At 40.9% G+C, this 24669-nt stretch overlaps 1 protein-coding gene across 1 annotated transcript in view; it reads left to right on the plus strand.

The window, feature by feature from the left end:
* The window catches only part of nell2a (neural EGFL like 2a), a 105484-nt gene extending 82112 nt beyond the window's left edge, over window positions 1-23372 (plus strand). Inside the window, 5 exon segments of the mRNA XM_061678008.1 lie at window positions 13333-13473; window positions 14331-14524; window positions 16351-16527; window positions 20664-20888; window positions 22849-23372. Of these exon segments, the coding sequence (XP_061533992.1) occupies window positions 13333-13473; window positions 14331-14524; window positions 16351-16527; window positions 20664-20888; window positions 22849-22890 (779 nt within the window). The 3' untranslated portion in view covers window positions 22891-23372.
* Window positions 23373-24669: the final 1297 nt, after the last annotated feature.

Consider the following 24669-nt stretch of genomic DNA (forward strand, 5'->3'; position numbering starts at 1 on the left):
AATAAGTATAAAGACTAAAGTAAAAATTCTGCATTTGAAGAGGCCGAAGCGTCTCGTTGTGCCCGAGGCGACGTTTGCCTGTGCAACACACTGCTTGTACGTCTTATTTTCCTGAAGTTCATCTTTGTCAGCTCTGTGACAGCTAACATCCCCGTCTGGGCTATTATTTTTGTGCTTTTTTTTTTTTTAAATGTCCTGGACCACCACCAGGAGCACCAACAGGGACCATTTGAGCCTCTGGCACAATTTACTGCAATTGAGGAGTGAAAAGAGGGGGTCTTTTAAAAAATTTTTTTTTTTTTTTTTAACTGTCTCCTGTCCATTTGACAGTGAAGTTAATTCTTCTGCACAGCTCAATTCATTGAGATCCCGACTATATTCAGTACTGCATCTGCCACGCAACCTGCACATCGGACCCATTTGTACCGCCTGCACAAATGACAACCACAACCCCAAATATAGTGCGAATGGTTTGTGTGCCTTATTGTGACAAGGAAGATTTTCTCTGCTTTCTTTTGGGAAATTTATTTATTTGGAATACCATTTTTTTGTAGTCAACCATAATGTTATAAAAGTCGAGAACGCTAAATGAAGTTTTTGTTGGTAATTAGTGGGAGTCCTCGGCATGTTTTTCTCTTCAACGAGCCGGCCGGTCCCATCTTGTTTCACAGTAAAGGTGGACATCGTAGCCAGGCTCCAAAAATTTAAGCCTTTTGCTGTTAGACTATTTTTTACTTGTTCTTTTGTTCTATTTCAGGATATGCTATCATGCTATCAGTCTCTTTTTGGGTCAAATATTTCCACCCGCTTGTTGCATATAGTACGAGCGTATGCCAGACTGCAACTAGTGTTACCAACACAATGTTGGCAAGCGACAAGGCTCTCTGTTAACGTTGGTCTTTCTGAGAACTCAGATAATAAATATTCTTGATATTCTAAATCAGATACTTCTCATCGCACACGGACAAACCAAAAATTCTACAGCAACCCGACCTGAGTCTTATCACAGAGGTGGATGGCAGTTGATGCGCGGTTGGATCGCCTTTTCTACTGCTTAGAGAAGTTCTTTTGAGTCTAAGATAGAGATGTACGCTAAGAGTGATAGATGAGGGGAAACGGCCGCGAGAGTTTCTGAAGTGGAACGGAGGAGAGAGTGGGAATTGCACCAAGTGACGGGTCGGGCGTTAGGCCGGTTTCTCCCCACGTTCGGGTGGCGGTTTGCAGCAGGGGCGGCGCCGGATGGGTGAACATGGAAATACTTTCACTCGGAGTCCAAGCCCACCCACTCCTTCGTTCCTCTTCTCAGAGGAAGCCTGGCAGCGTCTCCCGTGGGACTCATCCAGCTGCAGACTGATGGCCTGTCATAAAACACAGGCTTGCTTAACTGCTAAATTAAAAAAAGGATGCTCGGCTTGTAGCACTTGCCATTTCTGATTGTTCTACTGTGTGTTTTGTTTGTGTAATTCCACGTAAGGGCGCTCATGTGATTGAATTGTGGTGTTTGTGTGACTTGTCATTACCATTTTGTGTGGTGTGTGTTTGTGTGTGCGTGTGTGGCTGACAGACAAGACGCCAGTTAGTGGAGAAGTGTGACACCTCATGAATTATGCAGGACGCAGCAGTGGCAGAGCACACGCACACAGACACACACACACGCTCGCGTTATGGATATAAATGTAGGCAGGGCACCACCATGTAATGCGTGTCCCCGAACAAGCCGGGCAGTCAGTATGGCATTAAGAGGCCACTGCAAAATAATCAATTTCTGATTTTGCAATTAATAGGTATATTTTTGGAGTAAAATACACATATATATTTTATTCCATAAACTACTGACAACAATTCCCAAATTCTAAATATAGTCATTTTGAGCATGTTGGTTTAAAATGAAAATACATGTCTTGTACATTTGACATACCACAGAGAAGGAGGGCGTGTCCACTGAATGTTTGAAACTACTCCCCGCTGCAGAACGGATGCTACTTCATCTAGCATCTTTCTAAAGCCTACACATCCCTACATGTTTGATCTGTGAAAATGTATCTGCTTAAACCTCTGGTGAGTAAAATATATCCCAAGGGGTTGTCGCTGGACTTCCCACGTCGTGATGAGAGATGCTATCCACCAGCTAGCTCGCGAGCAAACAGCCTTACGGGCGTTTTCTCGACCGGCGGACGGGCAGCGGGCTCATCCGCGGTGTCACCTCCTCGCTTGGATGCCTGTAAATTGCAGCATCCAGGGAAGATGCATTTGCGGTGTGGAGGCATCGTTAGCTAGCTAACCTGCACGCTGGGGTTGTAGAAATGATAATTGCGCGGGACAACCACAAAGGTGCTCAAGTTCTTATACTCATATTGTTGGGGAAGGGGGGACTCATGGAAATGTGCGTCACTGAGCACCGTTTTAACCACACCCTATAAAAATCTGGAAAACTGAAATGGTGAAACACTGTTTAACGCTCCACTGTAACTCCACAATTAAGAAATACATATTTCTCCGTCTTTGGACATGTTTTCAGGACTTATCTTCAAACATATGCAATGTATTTAGAAATAAATTTCTGAATTTAATTTACATGGTCTTGAAATCCAAATGATGAAAGAGAAAAGTTTGAAATGAGCACATTTCTCGAATGTCTGGAATTTTACACTGCCATGATGTCTAATGCGTTGAAGCATTTTGTCCCGCCTCATTAAGATAAGTGGGCTGGAGGAGCTTGTAAAAACTTTAAGTCTACTCAGTGCTTTATGAGCAATGCACTTTCAAGGTGGTTTTGAGATCATACAAGTTGAGCGTAGGACTTGTAACTAATAACAAGCGCTGTCCCAGGCTCTCTCAGGAGGCTGCAAGGTTGCAATTATAGGAGAAGATCACAGACAAAGGATAAGCATCTTTCATCTCGTCGCGCTCTCGTGTCACCACAAACACCTTTCATCAGGAGGTCCGAATGGGTTTAGTTTGTTAGATGTTTCAAAAAGGGAAGGAGAGCGAGTGATAAATGTCATTTACGGTCTGTTTTTGGCTGAGATTTGTCTCTCCTACTCACTCTTGGAGGTTTGTCAGGCTTTAGCAGCATTCGTCTTCAGCTATAGTGTTGATTTGGTAAAGATAGAAACTACAGAGACGACCACTGTGTTGGAATGAAAACATGAAGGTTGAATATATAGGGGAGCACCTCTCATTTATTTTCAATAGCATTTATCTTCGTTCGGGTGCTGCCAATGGGCGAGCAGTGGGGTACGCCCTGGACGGGTTGCCAGTCAATTGGAGGGCACATATAGACAAACAAGCATTCCCACTCACATTCAATGAGTAATTGAAGCTCCTCAAAAGGTTTCTAATTTCCTATAGGTCAAAAGATGGCAACAAAGCACTACTTTCGTCTAAATGAAGCTCCTCAACATTCAGTGGTCCTTTGGCTTAGAAGTTTAATTTGCTCCAAATCATCTTTCCTAATTGAAATGAGTAGAAAGACCATTAATCCATTCCAGCACTCCAAAAAACCAATTTTGTTTTGTAATATGTTTTTTATTGAGAAAAACTTCATTCTGCAATATTGTACTTTATAAAAACACATAATACATAATTGAATACAATGTAAAGATTTAAACAGTCAGTGCAACATGATAAAACAGTAGGGATCGTGCTGCTCCTTCTAGTGTGTGTTCCTTGGTATAATATACAGTATAATACAGTACAGACATCCTACAGTACATATAGATTAGATGAAGAAACACAGAAGACAACGATCACTCAGCTGTAGTAATATTTGCTGTTTTTTACAGAGGATAAATAATATATGCCTGTGAGTATTGCATGTGCAAGCACTGACAAACTGCTTTTTGTTGGGAAATTTGCTGTCACCGTAGCTAGCGCTCATAACTCGGATTTTTGCACGCCACTCACGGCAGAAATATTTTGAAAAACTCGGAGGTCAGGTCACTCGTAGGTCGCGGTACCATTGTAGTTCCTTGGCACTAAGATGCCACAAGATGGTGCCAAAGCAATACTTTTATATTAGACAGTGATTTGGCCTGAGCACAAAAACCGTGACTAGGTGAGTTTTTCATCCATTAACGGAAGATAGGTTAAAAAATATCTGCAAATAGAGCTAACTACAAATCGTGAATCAAATTAATATCCTTTAGAGCGCCTCAACATGCCTGGAAACACTTTTTGTAATCTTGTGTATCCTGGTGAAACGAACTTTGGTTCGCCCAATTGGGCCCCAGTCAAGTTTTACGATAGTCCCAACATACGACTTAGTAATACAACAAATTAAAGTCGGAAGTCAAAGTACCACTGTATATTTCAATACGTTTGGGTCCTGGGAGGTGAAGTCTGACGTTTATTTTTCCTAAAAATATTTGGTCAAATTGCAACATGTACTGTACGACTCACACAGAAGGGAACAGGATCAGGGGATATCTAATAAATGGGTAATATGAGGTCAAGATGAAAGGGGATGAGAAAGAGGAAGGGTAAAGAAGCTAATAAGATGTCAAAAGTAATTAAGAGAAGGAGGCCACTGTGGTAATGAGTCTTTGAGGGCCGCGTGTGATGCCGTGTGAACCCTCAAGGAAACCCACGCGCAGACAAATGCCAGAATACCGGCAAACAGTTGTTGCGTGGAACGCAATTTGCATACAAATCATTAGTCCCAAATCGACAGTGAGATTCGAAGGCAGGGTTTGTCAACAGGGAATGTGACGTGTACACTTTTAATATCACGTGTGGCGGCAGATGAAAACATCCCAGCCGCCACGTCCCACCTGACGCTCAGCTCGTGAATATTTCAAAGCCGCAGCTGTCTGCCTCCATCCTTTTCCCCACAAAGCCTTGAAGGGAGGGCGATGGCGGCTCTGACTCTTTAAGCTCAAGTGGCTTGTTTCAGCGCCATAATTATGTATTCATTATTTATTTAGCGACAGCCTTACAAAGGGCTCCATCCATCACTCATAATTAGCGTGTCTTAATTAGATACCGTCGATGGCGGGAGCTGTCGTTTAGCCGAGAGCAACCTGCTGCTTCTACCTCGATGACACCTTTCTCCCGGCAAGATTCTGTTGACCTGCTCTTGAAACTACGCGCCAGCATGGCTCCGCACTTCAACTCGTTGCTGCTAAACATCTTACATATGGGTCATTTTACATGCGCACTTATGTTTCGGGTCCAAAGAATATCTTCATTATAATTGTCTACTCTATATCAAAGTATGAACTATGGATCTTTGAAAATGTGTCAACCCACTACTGCCAGCTGTTTTCAAAGCAGAGTTCTCCATATTGCCAGCGCATCTTTCCACGCCCACAGAATATTGTGTTCTGTGACAATATAAGCCAAAAGAAAGTCTCTTCTTTCACTGGGAAAAAAAGTTTGTTTTCTGGCTTTTTCTCTTCTTTAGTAATTAGCAGTAGAACATGGGTTGCTTTCACCCAAAACACTGGTTTCTGTCCAAAAATCAGAGAAAACAAGCTTTTTGTTGACATCAAGCAGAACAGTGACGTTGACAGTAATGTTTCTTGCTTTTTTTTGACACCTCAAATGATAAAACAACACAAACAAGACTGAGAAAGGACTTTTGATGGCAAAATAATCATTTATTTACAGATATACCACTAATAAATTTGCTATGAATCACGCAGGCTCACTGCATGGCTCGAGTTGAACGTCAGCGGCTTTTTTACATGGCGTTCGTCATACATTCTGTGAGCAGTGTCATCTTTTCATCACAATCACTTTCTACTACTAGCGCGACACATACTCTGTTTATACCATACATACAGTGGGTACAGAAAGTTTTCAGACCCCCTTAAATTTTTCACTCTTTGTTATATTGCAGCCATTTGTTAAAGTCATTTAAGTCATTTTTTTCCTCATGAATGTATACACAACACCCCATATTGACAGAAAAATAACTTAATTGTTGACATTTTTGCTGATTTATTAAAAAAGTAAAACTGAAATATCACACAGCCATAAGTATTCAGACCCTTTGCTGTGACACTCATATAGTTCACTCGGGTGCTGTCCCTCTCTTCTGATCATCCTTAAAATGGTTCTACACCTTCATTGGAGTCCAGCTGTGTTTGATTATACTGATTGGACTTGATTAGGAAAGCCACACACCTGTCTATATGAGACCTTACTGCTCACAGTGGATGTCACAGCAAATGAGAATCATGCGGTCAAAGGAAATGCCTGAAGAGCTCAGAGACATAATTGTGGCAAGGGACAGATTTGGCCAAGGTTACAAAAAGATTTCTGCTGCACTTAAGGTTTCTAAGAGCATGGTGGCCTCCATAATCCTGAAATGGAAGACGTTTGGGACGATCAGAAGCCTTCCTCCACCAGGCTTTATGGCAGAGTGGCCCGACTGAACCCTCTCCTCAGTGCAAGACACATGAAAGCCCGCTTGGAGTTTGAAGGACTCCAAGATGGTCAGAAATAAGATTCTCTGGTATGATGAGACCAAGATAGAACCTAGCCTTAATTCTAAGCGGCATGTGTGGAGAAAACCAGGCAATGCTCATCACCTGTCCAATACAGTCCCAACAGTGAAGCATGGTGTTGACAGGATCATGCTGCAGTGGTGTTTTTCAGTTGCAGGGACAGGGAGAATGGTTGCAATCGAAGAAAAGATGAATGCGGCCAAGTACAGGGATATCCTGGACGAAAACCTTCTCCAGAGTGCTCAGAACCTCAGACTGGGCCCAATGTTCACCTTAAAAAAAGACAGTGACCCTAAGCACACAGCTACAATACCAAAGGAGTGGCTTCAGAACAACTCTGTGACTGTTTTTGAATGGCCCAGACAGAGCCCTGACTTAAATTGAGCATCTCTGGAAAGACCTGAAAATGGCTGCCCACCAAGGTTCACCATCCTACCTAACAGAACTGGAGAGGATCTCCAAGGAGGAATGGCAGATCATCCCCAAATCCAGGTGTGAAAGACGTGTTGCATCATTCCCAAAAAGACTCATGGCTGCATTAGCTCAAAAGGTTGCTTCTACTAAATGCTGAGCAAAGGGTCTGAATACTTATGGCTGTGTGATATTTCAGTTTTTCTTTTTTAATAAATCTGCAAACATTTCAACAATTCAGTTTTTTTTGTCAATATGGGGTGCTGTGTGTATATTAATGTAGAAAACAATTAACAAATGATTTTAGCAAATTGCTGCACTATAACAAAGAGTGAAACATTTACTACATTTACTTTCCGTACCCACTGTAAATATTTGAGTAGTCTCTGCATGGAGACCGAAGACCGCTGACACTGGCTCAAAGTACATAAAGACTTATTATGGCTTATCTTAAGCGGGCTACACACATACCAATTTTTCAAATTTTAACCCATACATCCATTTTCTACTGCTTATCCGAGGTCGAGTCGTAGGGGCAGTAGCTTTAGCAGGGATGCCCAGACTTCCCTTTCCCCAGCCACTTCATCCAGCTCTTCCGGGGGGATACCGAGGCGTTCGCAGCTTAAAATGTAAAACGCCCCAAAAGATTGGTAATTGTGGTCTAACTGCTCTTATAGTATGGGTGTACTCAAGATCACTTACACTGCATCCAGACTGATGAAAAAATACAACAAAGACACACAACAAAACTAACCATATAAGGTTTTGCGATCGTAAGTATTGAACAGGTTCAATATTTACGATTGTCAGCCCCCTTTTCCAAGGGGATAGGGCAGGGGAAAAAAATCACTGTCAACACACCCGCACCACAGCATAATCCTTCGGGACAATCTTTTAGAGCTAGCCGATAATCGGGCCTTTGCTGACTTCGATTGGAAGAGAGAAAAATTGTTCAAATCAGGCCTGATTGTCAGTATGCATGTACCTTGCTTTAGCACAGTGTCATTTATACCGAATCCCAATTTGCGGTTTGTTATTCATGAATTCACCCATTCACATTTTTTTCTGTGGACCAGAAAAACATTTTGGGATTTTTGTGCTCTTTCCGATATGCCCAAACATGCCACAAGATGGCGCCAAATCCCTGGCTCATAAGAAAGTAGTAATTGGTGTCAAGGAAGTATTGTTGATGTGATACATCTCGAACTAAGAGACTCAGATCTTTGTAGGTCAGTGGGGAGCTAAATTCAGCCTGGGTTGTTATTGGAAGTCACGGAGAGTCTTCATTGCATGTGCTTGTACGTGTGCACTTCTGGTGTAGTTTTTTTTTTTTTTTTTAAATCAAATCATCTGTAAGCCATTTACTTTTAAGGGTAAGGTGTTAACATGAGTAAAGAATGGTATTACAGTTTTTTGTTTTGGGTTTATCGTTCGTGGCATATTTGAGGTTAAATCTATTATTATAGGCTGTTACAATCAATTTTCAATCAATCAATCAACTTTATTTAATATCTGAACACTCACTCATAGTCAAATCCCAACTCGGGAGCCGCAGGAAAGAAGTTCCATTGGAATCCAGAATCTTTGAAACTCCTGTCGGAGTCTATCAGGATTATCGGGTGTTCCTCTGTGGAAATAGAAAGAAGGCTACTGAAAGAGAGGCGGGGCGGTTGGCGTGAAGCAGCAGTAATAAGTTCTGCACGGAATGTTGCAGGACGGCCGCATCTCGACCTGCAGGACTATCAGTCAGTCAAAGCACAGAGAGCAAGAAAGGAAATCTTGGAAGTTTCCAAAGAGAGGAAAAGGCGGACAAAGTGATGCGGGTCGGCGAGGACAATGAAAGGACGAGATAAAGAGTAGCGGGCGGAGCACAATAAAACTCCAAGCGGCCCTTTCTTTTTTTTTTTTTTATCCTCTTCAAGGCAAACTGGAGGGTTCAGCAAAGGTGATGACTATGTTTTTTGCCTTCAGCTCGACAATGACGGACAGCTGAGGTAAAACGGGAACATGCAGGTAAGCGGAAGCAAAGAGAAACGATCGGCCGCTTTATCCACGGAGAAGCCTTTGTTTCCAGGCTGCCCCTCGCTATAATAACCGCAAGACGGACGACTTTCACCAAGCCATCATCCATCCGCCCTGCTGTCATTCCATTCTTCGGCCAGCCGTGACCTCTTTCTACTCTTCTTTCCACGTTTTGAGATATTGCTTGTAAGGGTTACCTGGAAATGAACAGTTGGGATATGAACCAAGCTATGTGAAGCTCTACTACTACTATCAATGGTCAGTCATAGTCAGGGTTGGGGAGTAATTCATTACATGCAGCAAGATCATGTAATTTAATTCCAAAATTTAGCTGATTGTAACCCATTACATTCCTGGGTGAAAATGTGTAGTTAAATTACATTTGCTTTTGGAAATGTCCATGATTACAATTTTAGTTACATTTGAAAAATAGTTGCAAAAGCACCGTTTTTTTGTTTATTACTTTCTCCTTCTGAAACCCAACGCTTGTGATTGGCTCTCTCTGGTCATGTGCCACTCTGCTGCCATCTCAAACATGACCTGTTTTTCCAAATATGACCTTCAAGCGCTACCTCGTGGTGCAATCTATTAGTTGGGCTGAGATTCTGGAAAGGTTAAACTCGTAGTTACACTTTTGAATACATAAAGGAACAATGACCTTTGAAGAGTTTCATCTTTATAATTTTGGACTTTTATGGAACATTCACTTACGTGGGCTGTCATATGAAGCGATATTGTCTAAATTGTGCACATTTGTCATTAGGTCAACTTGGTATCGTTTTCCACATGCTGTACAAAAGTGTGTGTTTGTTTATTATGTATTTACATTTCATTATGTTTCGTTATCAGATCATTATTTGTGTAAAGAACAAATATGTGGTTATTTTCAAAATAATGATGTAGGGTTTTGATCCACTTTTCGAGAGGAAACGTCCAAGAGTCCTGTTGATCCATTCTTTCAAAATTAAGAAAAGTGATCCAGATGTAATCAAATGTAATTAATTATATGACTGCAAGAAATTGAAATAGTTACACTCCTAATACATTTTCACCAGAGTAACTTGTAATTGCAACCAACTGCTTTTCCTAAGTAATTTTCCCAACAGCCGTCACAGCTGCACAAAGTGGTCTTCTCGTCACGTCTGGGGTCCCGAAAACACGACACGCACTTTACCTAGTCGGCGTCATTCTGTGCTAATTGCAACAGATGAGCCTGGTGCAGATGAAGGCGAAAATGACAACGCTTTTGTAGCAGGTGTAACCCCGCAACGGGCTGAAAATAATACCATTTGCATATTTTTAAACACTGCTGTGTGTTATAAATAGCTGAAGTAGTGAGATGAGGATGAGGTAATGCGCCTGCAGCCTTGGATTTTTCTTGAGGTGTGAGGAGAATTTATATTCATTTGAATTAATTACATTTTTGTTTTTGTTTTGTTTTTTTGGGCCGGCACGGTGGACGACTGGTTAGCACATCGGTCTCACAGTTCTGAGGACTGGGGTTCAAATCCCCGCCCCGCCTGTGAGGAGTTTGCATGTTCTCCCCGTGCCTGCGCGGGTTTTCTCCGGGCACTCCGGTTTCCTCCCACATCCCAAAAACATGCGTGGTAGGTTGATTGGAGACTAAATTGAGAATGTGTAAGGTGAGAATGTGAGTGCGAATGGTTGTTTGTTTCTTTGTGCCCTGCGATTGGCTGGCGACCGGTTCAGGGTGTACCCCGCCTGCCGCCCACGCTAGTGTGGATAAGTGGGAAAGAAAATGGATGGATGGATGGTTTTTTTTGGGGCGGTTCTCCATCCCTGTAGCTGCCTCAGATGAATGTGGGTAACTTTTAAATAGATAAAGCCCTAATCTGCGTCACATTTGATCAACAGTTAATCTGCTGCAGAAATTCTATTAAAAGGCTGAGAGCTCATTAGCCAATAGATCTTAATCCCATTAGCGGCTGGGCGGCAGGGGACCTCGACAGGGGGATGCTGCTGCTGCAGCCCCTCGCGGAGAAGGTCACATGCCACACAGTGCCGTTATTATAATGAGAGGAGGGCATCATGCATGGTGAAGAATTAAAAAAATTGCAAAAGCCAGCTAACCCAGACACATTTAATCACTGCACATGTCTGAGCCTGATGGCTTTAGTCCCCCAGTTACCCCCCACCCGCCCTCACTTCTCATGTGGGCTTGGCTGGCCCTTAGTTTAATTAAATGTCGGCAAGCATCACACTGATGTATCTCTGTGTTTATTTTTACCTTGTTGACAAGCATAAGGGCACTGCTATTTCTTATTTCTGGTAGATGTTTGTTGAGGTGAATGTTCAACATTAGTGAACATTATTAAAGGGGAGATCTGCAATTTAAAAAATATATATATATATACTTTTTGTCATGTTTGTAAATCACGCCTTCTGTCTCTGATTGGTTGTTTTTCTTCGGGCACGTGATTTCTTGTATATCGAATTAGAGGCCATACACTGCTGATTTGTTTATCACAGATTCTATTTATATTTGATACATATTTAATGTACTACTGTCAAATTATAATGACTGTCTTAACAAATATGACTTTAAATTGTCAATTGTACCTTTAATGACTGAATAGTATATGCTTTTAAATAACAGTATGGAAAAATATTTTTTGTGCAAAAGTACAAAGGAATTAGCAAAATATTTGGAGAATAAAGTCATATATTTTAAGAAAAATCTCGACCTTACTAGAATAAAGGTTTTGGGGGGTTTTTTTTCAAGAAAAAAAGTCAAAATCCTACAAGATATTGCATTTTTGTTTTTGCAGAAAACCTTTTAATCCTGCAACAAATTCCTATTATTTCAAGAAAATTAATCATATAATCTTATCAGGGGTGAAAAAAATACAGTTGGGATTTTTTAAAGTTTTGATGTTTTTCGAGAAAAGTTATAAATTTAGAAGAAAAATTGCATATTTTTAAAGGGACTGTTTTTTTAATATACAATTTTATTGTTTCGTGGTTAACTTATTTTAAAACTAGTATGACAGTTAAGAATCTTCAAATAGAAAATTAAAAATCTGGCTTCTTTTTTCTAAGAACAACAAACTAATTAACTTATTCTTTAAAAAAGGCTTCCTTTTATGATTAGATTGTTTTAAATTAGATTTTTTAAATTCAGAATGTTTTTTCTCAAAAAAAATGACCTGATGACTTGAATTCTCCTGAGATTTCAACTGATTTCTGAAAAATATGACTTTATTCCTGTAATATTTAAGAATGTTTTTGTTTAATAGGCCAGGTAGTATTGTAACTTGTTCTTGTATTATTTTGTTTCTCTTGCCGGTGTGGTCTTAGTTCCTCTGTAATTTTGCCACATAAATGCTGTATTCTGGAATGCCAGGTAATGATGTTAATATATATATTTTTAAAAATGTTACTGTTACTGTAAACGAAAACAAAACTATTCCCCTAAGAGGACGTTTTTGTTGTTGTTTGTACAGTTAATAAAAAAATAATAATTCTGTTGGTGACAGTTTGCACCTGGAACAAATGAGTTCACTTTCTATTGTTTCCCATTGAAAACATTACTTTGACACTGCCAAAGATTCTTTTGTGTTGCTCTGTAAAGCTCTTTGACACAGTTTCCAACAGCATGTTGACAATTGTTATTAGACAGAGCTGATGTTCGGTTGCACAAAGTACCACTTGACGAAAAATCCTTGACTCTTGATCTTCCTTCCACTTGGTGGCCATCCTCTCAAGGCTCTTATTTTTCCCTTCCATCCATCGATCTCCTTTTTATTGTTCTCATTCTTCTCACATACTTTTGATTTAGTAGTGGCACTGTTTCATTTATAACTGCATAAAAACATAATTTTACCTTTTCGAATCCCATGCAGAAATGTCTGTAGCGTTACATTCTTACAACAGTGGTTCACAACTGTTGCCCTCGAGAAAGAATGCAGCTGGATCAATGATGTGATTGATGTAATTCTAATGCAAAGTTGTGTGTCTCGAAGGTCTTAAAGGTTTGGTGTAAATGTATTTTACTGAAAAGTTAAATACAACTGAACTCTGCCTAAAAAGGTACTCTACTGGACTTAAAAAAAAGAAGTTTACATTTAAACTACAAAAATGTTATTTTCTTTCACATTGGGCACCGTTCGACTATACACATATTTTATTTTACTTTGCTTTCATCTTTTTTTTTACTTTGCTTTCATCTTTGGTCTGTAGCAGTGTTCGATTCATTAGTTGCCATCCCGCATTGGCACGCACGTCCTACTTTTGCAACAGCGCAGCTGCGCTTTAATCAATAAGATGAAATTCACTCAAATGCGAGACAACGTTGCGCTATCAAACTATCAACGGCTCAATGCCGAAGATGCCCACCGGGTGAGAACCCAGCTCAATAAGCCGCGCATCGTAAGGAATACATTTTGTTTGTCTCTTGAACGCTTCTCGTCACGTCCTTTCTCCTCAGATATCGACGAGTGTGCGGACGGCTTTGTGGAGTGCGATAGTAAATCCACTTGTGTCAACTTGCCCGGCTGGTACCACTGCGAGTGCCGCGACGGCTACCATGACAACGGCCTGTTTTCTGCCAACGGAGAGTCGTGCGTCGGTGAGTGGGGCCGTTTGCGCAAAGACAATATCACACGTGCAAGATTGGCTGAGGAAAATGTGTGCGCGTGCTACCCGCCATTCAAGCGGTGAAATGAGATGCACACTGGTGAGTGTTTGGACGTTCCCTTTTTCCGAATCAGTGCCATCGCTTTGATTCTTGTCAGGTTTAAAGATTCTTGTCAGGTTTTTCCACAATTTGAAACAGTTCCCATGTGTCAGATGTAATAACATGTCTGTGATATGTGCCGCACACACTTAATAGGTACAAACAATAAAAAGTCAATTTTCCAATATATGTCCCTTTTTAAAACCATTTTAAAATAATTCACCCATTACTCTGCTCCTTTTCCAGCTTGTCTAAAGATGTGTCAGCTGTCAAGAGGCAGTCCATGTTCTTGACGAACATGGAAGCGGTTTCTGTAACAACAGCGCTGGCGCTGCGCCGCTCGTTGACCCCATCCTGCCTCTGTCACTTTCAGTTTGGCGGTGGGGGGTGGGGACACACGTCAAGGGGAGAACAAGCTGTAGTTTTAACTGAAGAGTGGGGTTTACTTTGTGGGTAGAAGTATTGGGACACCTGGTGGAAAATATGGAGTTGCCTTTCTTTTGCAACTGCAACAGCTTCCATACGTATGTACTGTATGTGTCTATATGCTATGGGGAAAATTGTTTTTTTTTTTATACCCTGCTGAAATTGTAAGTTTGCTCACTAATAAATAAATGAACAGTCTCCAGTTTTTAGCAGCGTTGAACACTATGCCTCACTAAGAACGAGGTGATTGGTCAATTAAGTAAGGATGTGTGTCCAAAGAAGTATCAAAAAGATGACATCATCTTCTTTCTTGTTTCGCGCAGATGTCAACGAGTGCAAGACGGGCAGGAACACGTGCGCCAATGACACCGTTTGCTTCAACCTGGACGGAGGCTACGACTGCCGCTGCCCCCACAGCCACAACTGCACCGGCGACTGCATCCACGACGACAAGGTCAAGCACAGCGGGCAGATCTGGGTGCTGGACAGCGACCGCTGCTCCGTGTGCTCCTGCCAGGTAAGAAAATGCGCAGCAGGGCAGGAGTTGAAACAGATTTTTTTTTTTTTTTTTTAACTTAAATTTCAACTTAAGTATAGCGTGTGAGCACTTTTGCCACCTGTGATTGAGACAACCAGGGGGACCGAGAGGGAAAAATCATGACGCTGATGATTCAGGATGATGTCCAATGCTGGAGGTATTTGAGTAATGACATTAAGTCTCTTATTGTGTGTGCCAAGCTGTTGAATGAGAGACATTCCTCTTGCTCTGAACAAAGAAGCATGAATGATGTGTGTCCCCGCCGGGCCAATCAGCAGCAAATAGCAACTGGTTTTGTCCTTTCTTTTGTCCTTCACGCTGAAACAATCAGTGACATTTAAAACAATATGCGGTGCAAAAAAGAACAACGTTTGCAAATTGCGTCCCGCTTAAACATGCAAGGTTGCAGCTCATCATCTCTTTGTGCGGGCAAGAGCGGAAGCACATCTTTACAATGCACGTGTTTTGAATTGGGACTAGTGGTCTTTCTTCATGAAATGTCACACATCAGCTCACTTATTGCTCCTTTGTTTGTAGCAGGGCGCATATAGACAAGCAACCATTCCCACTCACATGCACACCTAAGGACAATTCCAAGTCTTCAATGGTCTTCAATGAACCTAACGTGCATGTTTTTGGAATGTGGGAGGAAGCAGAGAAAACGTGTACTTTCTGATGTTGTCATCTGAGTCACGCTAAAACCACGTCTGCCGCCAGTGGAAGGCGATTACGGCGGATTAGTGTCGGTAGCGAATGATCGAGCAGCAAATTATTCATTTGATGACAAAAGGAGCGGGCCAGGAGTGGCTCCCTAATGGAATGAGAGTCGTATTAATTGATCCGAGAGATGGAAAGGCTGCCTGTCAAAATTAGTCGCACCGAGCGCTCGGTGTAAACAAGTTATTGTTTGCGAGGCGGCGGACGGGCGCAGCTGAGTATGAAACGCGGCGAGAAGGTTGAACTTCACAGAGGAGTCAAAAACGAGAGGACACGGGCCAGATGGAGGACGCGCCGAATGCAAATGGTTGATTGTTTCGACCTGCTCGCCAGCCCCAGGTGGCCTAATTCTGATGGCGTCCGTTATTCCATTGACACATACATTACAGCAGGGGTTCTCACTGCAGCCAGAAGCGGCGCAAGACCCTTGGCCTCACATTCAGTCTATGTTTACTTTACATACTGTGAAAAAGAAGCTATTCTTTTTTTGTAATGTAATGTTCTGTCATTTGTGTCTGTTTGAAAGTGTCCACATTTCAGCCTGAGCCTATTGTGCTGTTTCAGGAGTGTGAATGAAGAAAATGAATTTAGGACCATGGCCTGTGGATGAATATCCCCTAATTTATGTCATATTATAAACATTTACAGCACAGGTATCAAACTCGAGGCTCACGGGCGAAAGCCGGCTCGCCATGTCATTTTATGTAGCCCGCGAAAGCAAATCATTTGCGTCAACTTCCATGATTCTTGCTAAAATCTGTCCTTTCAAACTGTCATATTTAATAAACATTAATGTTGCAATATTGCAAGAATTTGTTTGTCACCAAATCCCTGTTTACAGTGACTTCAACAATAGTTGAACAAACTATTTTCTTGACCTTTGTTTTCAAAACTAGTTATTCATCAATTTGTTGTGTATATGTAATAAGATGATGAGGCGATGAAACATTTACAGTATATAGTTTCACAGTCATAACGGCCCTCTGAGGGAGACGCGAACCACAATGTGGCCAGTGACAAAAATGAGTTTGACATCCCTGTTCTAAAGTAACGGTACTCCAGTAAAATTCCATTTTATATTCACCCAGGCCGGCCAGGTGATGTGTCGCAGGATGGTGTGCGACTGCGACAACCCCAACGCCGACCTTTTCTGCTGCCCTGAGTGCGACCCGCGGCTGAGCAGCCAGTGTCTGCACCAGAACGGAGCGCTGACCTATGGCAGTGGCGACACCTGGGTGGAGAACTGCCAGCAGTGCCAGTGCCTGGTGAGTGACGCCAAGCTTACACTACAGTCAGGGGCTAACATGCGGTTCCACGCCTGTCTTGGAAATGGTGGTACTGTACAAAGTCAGTAACATGTACTACACAGTCACAGCATGCTTTTTTCACCATACAGTGTCATCTGCCTGGTCACTGTCCCTCATGGCCCTAATCCAAGCAAAGTGTCATGTTAAGAAGCACAAATAACTTACTATTCTACTACTTTTTTAATTTTACTCCCAATTTTACTCCCAGCCAAGCAGCTAATGCAATACTGTAAAAGAAATGCAGCCAGAAACAAGCAGGTGTGGAAATTGGAGCAACAATAAGAATTATTATTCTTGTCATTATTATTATTAATAATAATACTTGTTATTATTAATCAATAATAATAATTGTCATAATAATTAGTATTATTATATTGACAATGATTGTATTATTATTAATAAGTATTATGATTAATCAATAATAACAGTTACTAGTGTTATTATTATTATCAAATCATAATAATTTTTATTATAATGGTGGAAAAATGGATGGATTGTTATATGTAATTAGTTACTCCCCAACACTGATTGTATGTGACCCTATGTGGGGATGCCCATTCTGTTGTCATTGCAGTGCCTTGTTTTGTCGTTAATATAAGCTCTCGGGCCCTAGTAGAAGCAGGATGATTTTGTAGCTGTTACCAACATAAAATGACTTCACATTGCAACACTTGACAACACTGTGGTCGCCATAGAAACGCCGGTGAAGGCGAGGGTTTCCAGTTTTGGCGAAGTGACCGGCAAAGCTTGAAGGAGGAGGAAAAAAATGTTTTGAAAAAATCAGGCTTTTATTCTGTCGGAGGATTCGAAATGACCCTTTTGCACTGTCGTGTGTTCTGATGGAATCGACATTATACTGGACGATTCTTTCGAGTTCAACAGGGCAGGAAGATGTGAGTGTAGGAAGGTGGAACATTTGCGTTAGTCAAGCCTGTGTAGGTTTCAAACATCCTTTGCAAAACCAACTCAGAACGCCCCGTGACTCTTTTCACAGGTCAAGCGTCCGCTGTTTTGACCTTTTGCCAATGCCGATGTTGTCGACAGAGCGCGTAGGCAGCTCCATGAGGGATTCCCGATAAGTGCGTGCGAACGGCAGAGTCACGCTTTGCGGGCGGCTGTGTCTCTCCCACCTTTGGTGTCTCACGCCGTCTGCTGAGTGACGCACCAACGCTCTGCTGCGGAAGCGCTTGGTCACACGCCAACTCTGACTGGACACTTCATTAGGGATGCCTGCACAGTCTAAATCGAGTTAAACAACATCCAATCGAGGTTCCGCTGGATTAAGTCTTAAATTTATTATTATTATTTTTTTAAAGGAAATTAAAAAACCTAAACTTTGGAGAATATCTGGAGGCGCGATCCAAAACACAAATTTTCGTCCTTGTTACAGTTTTGGTTAGCGGTAGTTTGAGTCAGGAGAAAAATGAGCAAGAAGTTGGAAACTTTCCAAGGGAATTAACGGGAATTCATGGAAATGTACACGTATAAACCAGGAATTAACACAATAAGGTTGGCTCTTAATAGTGGGGCTGCAACTAATGACTATTTTATTAAGCAATTAATGCGTCAATAATTTTTTAGATTAATCGATGAATAAAAAAAAAACAATTGCTCCGTATCATGACAGAAAATAGGCAAAAATGTTGATCATTGTTTTCCTGATCATTGTCATGTTTGCAAATGTCGTATTTTGATTCAACACGAAGACAATCAGTCTGCTTTCAGGGAGGACTACACGAATCGGAGAATAGCTACTGTTGAGAGGCTGAGGTTCAGAGGATTTGGTCAGTTTTAAGTAAAAAAATAAAATAAAAACAAAAAGAGAGAGATATTAATTGATTATCAAAATAGTTGTCCATTAATTTCATCATTGATTAGTTGACGATTAATCGATTCATTGTTGCATCTCTATTTAAAAGGGAATTTTAATATCGTTTATATTTCGGCATAATCTTGCCTAAAACAACCAGATTTCCTTGACTTTACCTTGATTTACAAATGCCCCAACTAACATTTTTAGAGATACAAGTCATCACTTGAGCGATTTTTGTTGTTGGTTTTTTTTCTCCAAAATTGAAGGTACGAGTGAGCTTTGGATGTGCAGCCGCTCAAGTTAATTGGAAAAAAAAAATGTCGCAATAAAGTTACTGTAATGCCCTCGCATGTGGGCAAGGAGAGCTTGTTCGCATGGATGGTCCGCTTATGAGAAAACTACATTTTTCTATTTATGCTTGACTATGATACATTTCCATTAACCAGCCCTCAATCCGCAGTTAATTATAATAGCACTCTATAATTTTGTACTTTATAAAAACATGCAGTAATGGCATAATTAAGTAAAATGTAAAGAGTATTAAGTGATAGCAGAAACCACACAGACAAGAAAGACAGTGCAGCAGCGGAGGACAACTGCTGCGAGCTCCAGCGGCGAGGCGGAGGCATGAACTGGACCCCGGAAAGCCTCCACGCAGCCTCAGCGGGTGGACTCACCTGCCTCCACAGAAGCGGTCTTTGCAAGGAGACCGGGACGTGTCATCCTGTGAAGCTTTTAAGAAGATCGCCTCTATCAGAAAGTTTGCAATTTGAAGAAACTGACAGCTGATCAAAAAGCATCCTGCTGTGTGTAATCTGGCACATGCAGCTGTGCAAGCTCGAAAAAGGAGTAAACTGGTCTCACGGACTGTGGCCGCGTTATGCGACCTGCAGTCTCAATTGCGGCCTACCTGTCCTGAAAACATGCACTTGCCTGTTATTCAGAAAACGAGGCAACTTTCACAGTCACAGAACAACTACAAATCATCCACAGTCAAATAGGTGCACGGTATGCTCGCATGTGCAGTGGGTGCACAACATGTCGAACTCGTTCACTGCCGGTCCTGTTGAAAGCAGAGTTTCTCATATTGCCAGCCTGTTTCGAACATTTTGACTGATCATTGACGATCAAGACCCACAGAATCTTGTGTTCTGTCACAGTAGACGCACCGAAAAGACAGAGTAGATGCTCTTCTGTCACAGAAAAAAAAATTGTTTCTAGTTTATTTGTTGTTGTAATTAACAGTGAAACATGGGTTGTTTTCACCAAAAAAAACCTTTCAATACAAGCACCAAAAAATAAAGCATAGCATCTTCTGTCAACAGAAAAAAATGTGTTCCTAGCTTTTCCCTTTTTGTTTTGTAACTAAATTGCTATAGAACATTGGTTTCACACAAATAAAACCCTAAAAGCAGACAAAACTAACTTTTTATGGAAACATGTCAAGCCAGTGACTCATGCGAATATTTTTTACTTTTGTGACACCTCAAACTATAAACCAAAAACAAGACTGGGAAATAGTGTTTGATGGCAAAATAATTTATTCAGAGATATACAACGAAGAAATGCGCCTTGAGCGTCACTAACTCACCGCATGGCTCAAGTTGAACATCAGTGCCTTTTTTTTACATGGCGTTCTTCATTCACTACGTGAACTGCATCATCTTTTCTCACGATCGCAACTCACACTTTCCACTACATATCGCTGCACACCATTGATACCATACATATATGTACTTTGTGCAAGTGTGAGGTAGCTAAACTTGTCCGACTTCCAACACGTTGGCATTTCTCTCCCTTAGAATCGTGATGAGCCAAGATTCACTGCATAATTTTCATCTTCTCCTCAAAAGCTGTGCTGTGCTAATCTCAAATCAAAGCGATGTAACGCTGCCATCTACTGGCATTTGTTAGTCATTACAGTGGTTTGAAATCCTGAATTTCACAGACCAGCTGGACGAGACCCTCTTCCACGCCTATACGTTGAAAAATGTACTTGCCGAATATATTTCTTTGTGGCAGTAAACAGGTGGGTTCCACTTGACGAATATAAACGTCCATGGCAATGAACGAGTAAATGTGATTGCTCCTCTCACCAGTTATTCCTGATAGCCAGCACCTTGCGCAACAGAAATAAACATGACTGCAACCAACATTATTGTGTAATTCTGCTAGTCAATAAACATAACCTCCTTGGTGGAAGTCAGAGTTGTGAGTGGCAAGCATCTGTGTTGTTGTTTAACTGTTTTCCCAAGCGTGTTGTTGTTGTTGTTGTGCGCAGCAGGGCCAGGTGGACTGCTGGCCTCTGCCGTGCCCGCCCGTCGACTGCGAGTTCACGGTGGTGCCCGAGGGCGAGTGCTGCCCGCGCTGCGTGAGCGACCCCTGCCAGGCGGACACCATCCGCAACGACATCACTAAAACGTGTGCGGACGAGCACAGTGTCCCGCGCTTCAGCGGCTCCTCCTGGGTCAAACACGGCACCGAGTGCACCCTGTGCCAGTGCAAGGTAAGCTGATAAAAAATACAATTTCAAAAAAACAACACTGACAGACTCATTTGTGCTTACATGAGACACATTTTAGTATGAAACTTCTACACAAGTACATACAAGGCCACCATAAAACCTTTATTAAGTGTACAAGAAACAATTAAGTGAAAAATAAAATGGCAAAAAGAAAACCCTCACAATCTAACCCCGCCCCCAAAAAAGCAGACATTATTGACACGAAACAATTTTTGTTGACAAAATTGACATTGGCACTGTGGACTAGAGTTGAAAACGTTGTCATTTTTAATTTATAAAAAAAAAAAAAAAAAAAAAAACGGACATTTTGAAAAGTCACTTTTAAAAAAAAAACCTGGCAAATCTACCGTATTTTTACGACCATAAGGCATACCTAAAAGTCTTAAATTTTCTCCAAAATGGACGGGGCACCTTATAATGCGGCGCGCCTTATGTGTGCACCGAGTTCCAAAATCTGTAAATGTTGTTGTGTGACTTTAATGAGCGCTCCGCTTGACTGACTGGGAGCCTTTCCTGCCGACACGCTGCTTATATAGAGGAAGGCGGACTTGACTGAGTACAGCATGCGGACGTACGTTTGGCTACGGACCCCCAAAAATGGCACCTACGAAGAGACACGCTTACGAAGCACAGTTTAAACTGCAAGCTATTAGTTACGCGGAGGAACATGGGAATCGAGCAGTCGCGAGAGAATTCAAGATCAACGAATCCATGGTTCGCAAGTGGACGATTGTTAAAAGTTTTATTTTGAAGATTGTTAAAAGTTGGCCACCTATTACCGTAATGCCTAGTATGAACAAAATTAGGGGCGGCTGGCTTGAATGCTACTTCACGAGTGGAGGCTGGCTTGACCGCAGTGGAAAACAAGGCGAGGTGGCCCGAGTTGGAAGACCAACCAAGGAGCAAAGAGGAGAAGCGTCTCTACAGCCACCATTCAACTGAGCGCAATAACTCGGGGGCTTGCCATCATTTCGGGAGGCTTGACGAACCGCTGGACATCCGTGTAAAACAGGGCCTTCGAAAGTGAAGGTGCGAGCGGCGTGGGAGCCATGCTGGCGAACACAGCTTTACTAAGACTAGGAGGCAGCGCCTCAATTTGTGAATGGATTGTGGATGCTTGGGCTAACGTGTCTGCTTGCACTGTTGTTCGAGCTTTCGTAAAAGCCGGCATCAGTTCTGAGGAGCCGCACGGCAACGAGACTGACTCCGACAATGACGAGAGGGAACCCGGCGTGTTTGATGGAGAAGTTTATTTCGGATACAGAAGATGAGGACTTCGATGGATTTGTGGATGAGGATTGATCCAAAAAAAAATAACATGAGTACATTTGTTAAATACTTCAATGAAGTACAACCGAACTCAGTTTTGCTCCAGCTGCATTTTTTGAAACATTGTTTTAGCGTGCATGCATGCTACCGTATGTTTTAAGCTACCGTATGTTTTACCATGCCTGCGCCCAATAATACGGTGCGCCTTATGTATGTGTTAAATACAGAAATAGACCCCGCAACTGAGACTGCGCCTTTTAATACTTATGGTCGTGAAAATATGGTAATTAAAAAACAACTTTTTTTAGTAAAGATAATCAAACTATTTTTGCTTTACAAAAATGACATTTTACCCAAAATATAGAAAAAAATCAGGGATTTGAACACAAACCTCAGACATTTAGAACATAAAAGGCATAATTTTGGGTTAAAAAAAAAGAAAAATAAATATAGATTTATATCACACCATTTTGATTGTAACCGAAAGTCTGAAATTTTAAATAAAGAACTCTGACATTTTAAACAGAAATATTGTTTTCAAAACAAAACTTTGAAATTGACACCTTAAAAAACGCACACACTTAACAATAATAATAAAAAAAATCAATCAAGCTGTGGGTTAGCTCTTGAACCATGTTGTTCACCGGCCAACGCTTTGTCTGTGTGTTGACAGAACGGACACATCTGTTGCTCAGTGGACCCCATGTGCCTTTAGTGGCACCTGTACAGCATTCTCCATGTAAAATACATTAAAGGTGAAGAATAAAAACCCGCTACCACCGCCACCACACTTGAATGTCTCCTCACTGATCTCGTCAGGCTTGTTTACGGCGGCTGGAGGCGTGAAGTTTATTGTTATCGTTTCATTGTAAATGCCAGCAGGTTTGGTCTGTTCATTTAAAAAAAAAAAGTAACAGTCGTCTTTCTACTAAACCTGTATGATAACTAACATGATGATGATTATGATGGCCTTCACTCTTTGTTTAAGCTTACATCCACATGAACCTTGTAAAATATGAATATTAACTGGCATGCTTGTGCTTGATGTCTAAACATTTCTTTTTGCAAATTTCTTAACTGATAAAACGATGATGACGATTCCTTAAAGGCCTGTTAGCATTCTTTTTGCCACTTATCAATTGTCTGTATTACGTGGTGCTTTGTAGCTTTTTCTTGCACTTTTCTTGAGGTTTTTTTTTTTTTTTTGGTCATGTTTGTTCAGGGTTTTTTTCCGTTCCCAGCTTGTTATTGTGTATTAGTGAAATAAAGTATTTCCATTTACTTTGCCTTAAATGTGATTTCTTTTTTGTTTGCATAAAAGAATGAACAAGCCTAAAACAAAATATGTATAAAAATGAACTTATCCCAAAAACTTCTAAAATATTAACATTTGATATGTACATTCTATACAATTTTATTATTTCAAAACATTTGTTACATCAAATAAATTTTCCAATTTGTAATATTTAAATGTTTGATATACAGCATATAAGTAAACAAAATTTAGATCACATCAAATGAATTATTTGTATATATTTGAGTTTGATATATTCATATTAGAAATATTTGCATGCCACAACTAATAATTTCAAAATGTATTTTATTTTTAAGTATTTATATATGTTGCATCAAAAAGAGTCAATATTATATATTATGTAAATACATATTAAAATATTTACATTTAAGTTAACATTGCATCAACTATATTCCCTATATTATATATTGTCAATGCATTTAAGAAATTCACATTACAAAATATATACAGCATCAATTATTTTCCCTAAAGTATACATTATGTAAATGTATTTGAACATATTTTCATGTTGCAAGTAACAATATGCCAAAATATTAAGTGTAATATTTTTATTTTAATATATTCTTATATTGTTGCAGTATAATTGTGGTTGTGATGTGCAAGTATGCAGCAATGTGAAATTTCGGGGTTATATTTCACATTTGAATTTATTAATAGTAAAACTATTAAATTAGTCTACAATTTTATAAATTTAGTTTGTCATTATTTAATTTACATTAATAATAATAGTAGCACAATAACAACCCTTGTTATTGTTTGTCGATTCAGCTCAGCCTTATGCTAACCCACGCAACAGCGAAAAGGACCTGGGGCCTCATGTACAAAAGGGGCGTACGCACAAAAACGTGGCGTCCGTTCTTTTTCACGGCAAAGTTCAGATGTATTTTTCCATTTTCCACGTCGGAATGTACTAAGGAAATGTGCTTGGATTCATAAGTACGCAGAGTTTCGTTCATCTGGATATTTTTGTGCGTACGACGTTTTCTGGATTTGAGCGTACGCCATGTTTTAGTAGGAAATCCACGCCGTATCAAGAGTGAAATGACCGTGGAAATGTGCGGTGCCTCACGCCAACTGCACGGCTGGCGTACGCACGTTTCTGCAGCTTTTGGTGCTTTGGCGACACTTTGAGGTGATGCTCGGAAACTGTTAGAATAAATCTGCACATCAGAGACACAT

The sequence above is a fragment of the Phycodurus eques genome, chromosome 5 (assembly GCF_024500275.1).
Source record: "Phycodurus eques isolate BA_2022a chromosome 5, UOR_Pequ_1.1, whole genome shotgun sequence".
Lineage (NCBI taxonomy): Eukaryota > Metazoa > Chordata > Actinopteri > Syngnathiformes > Syngnathidae > Phycodurus > Phycodurus eques.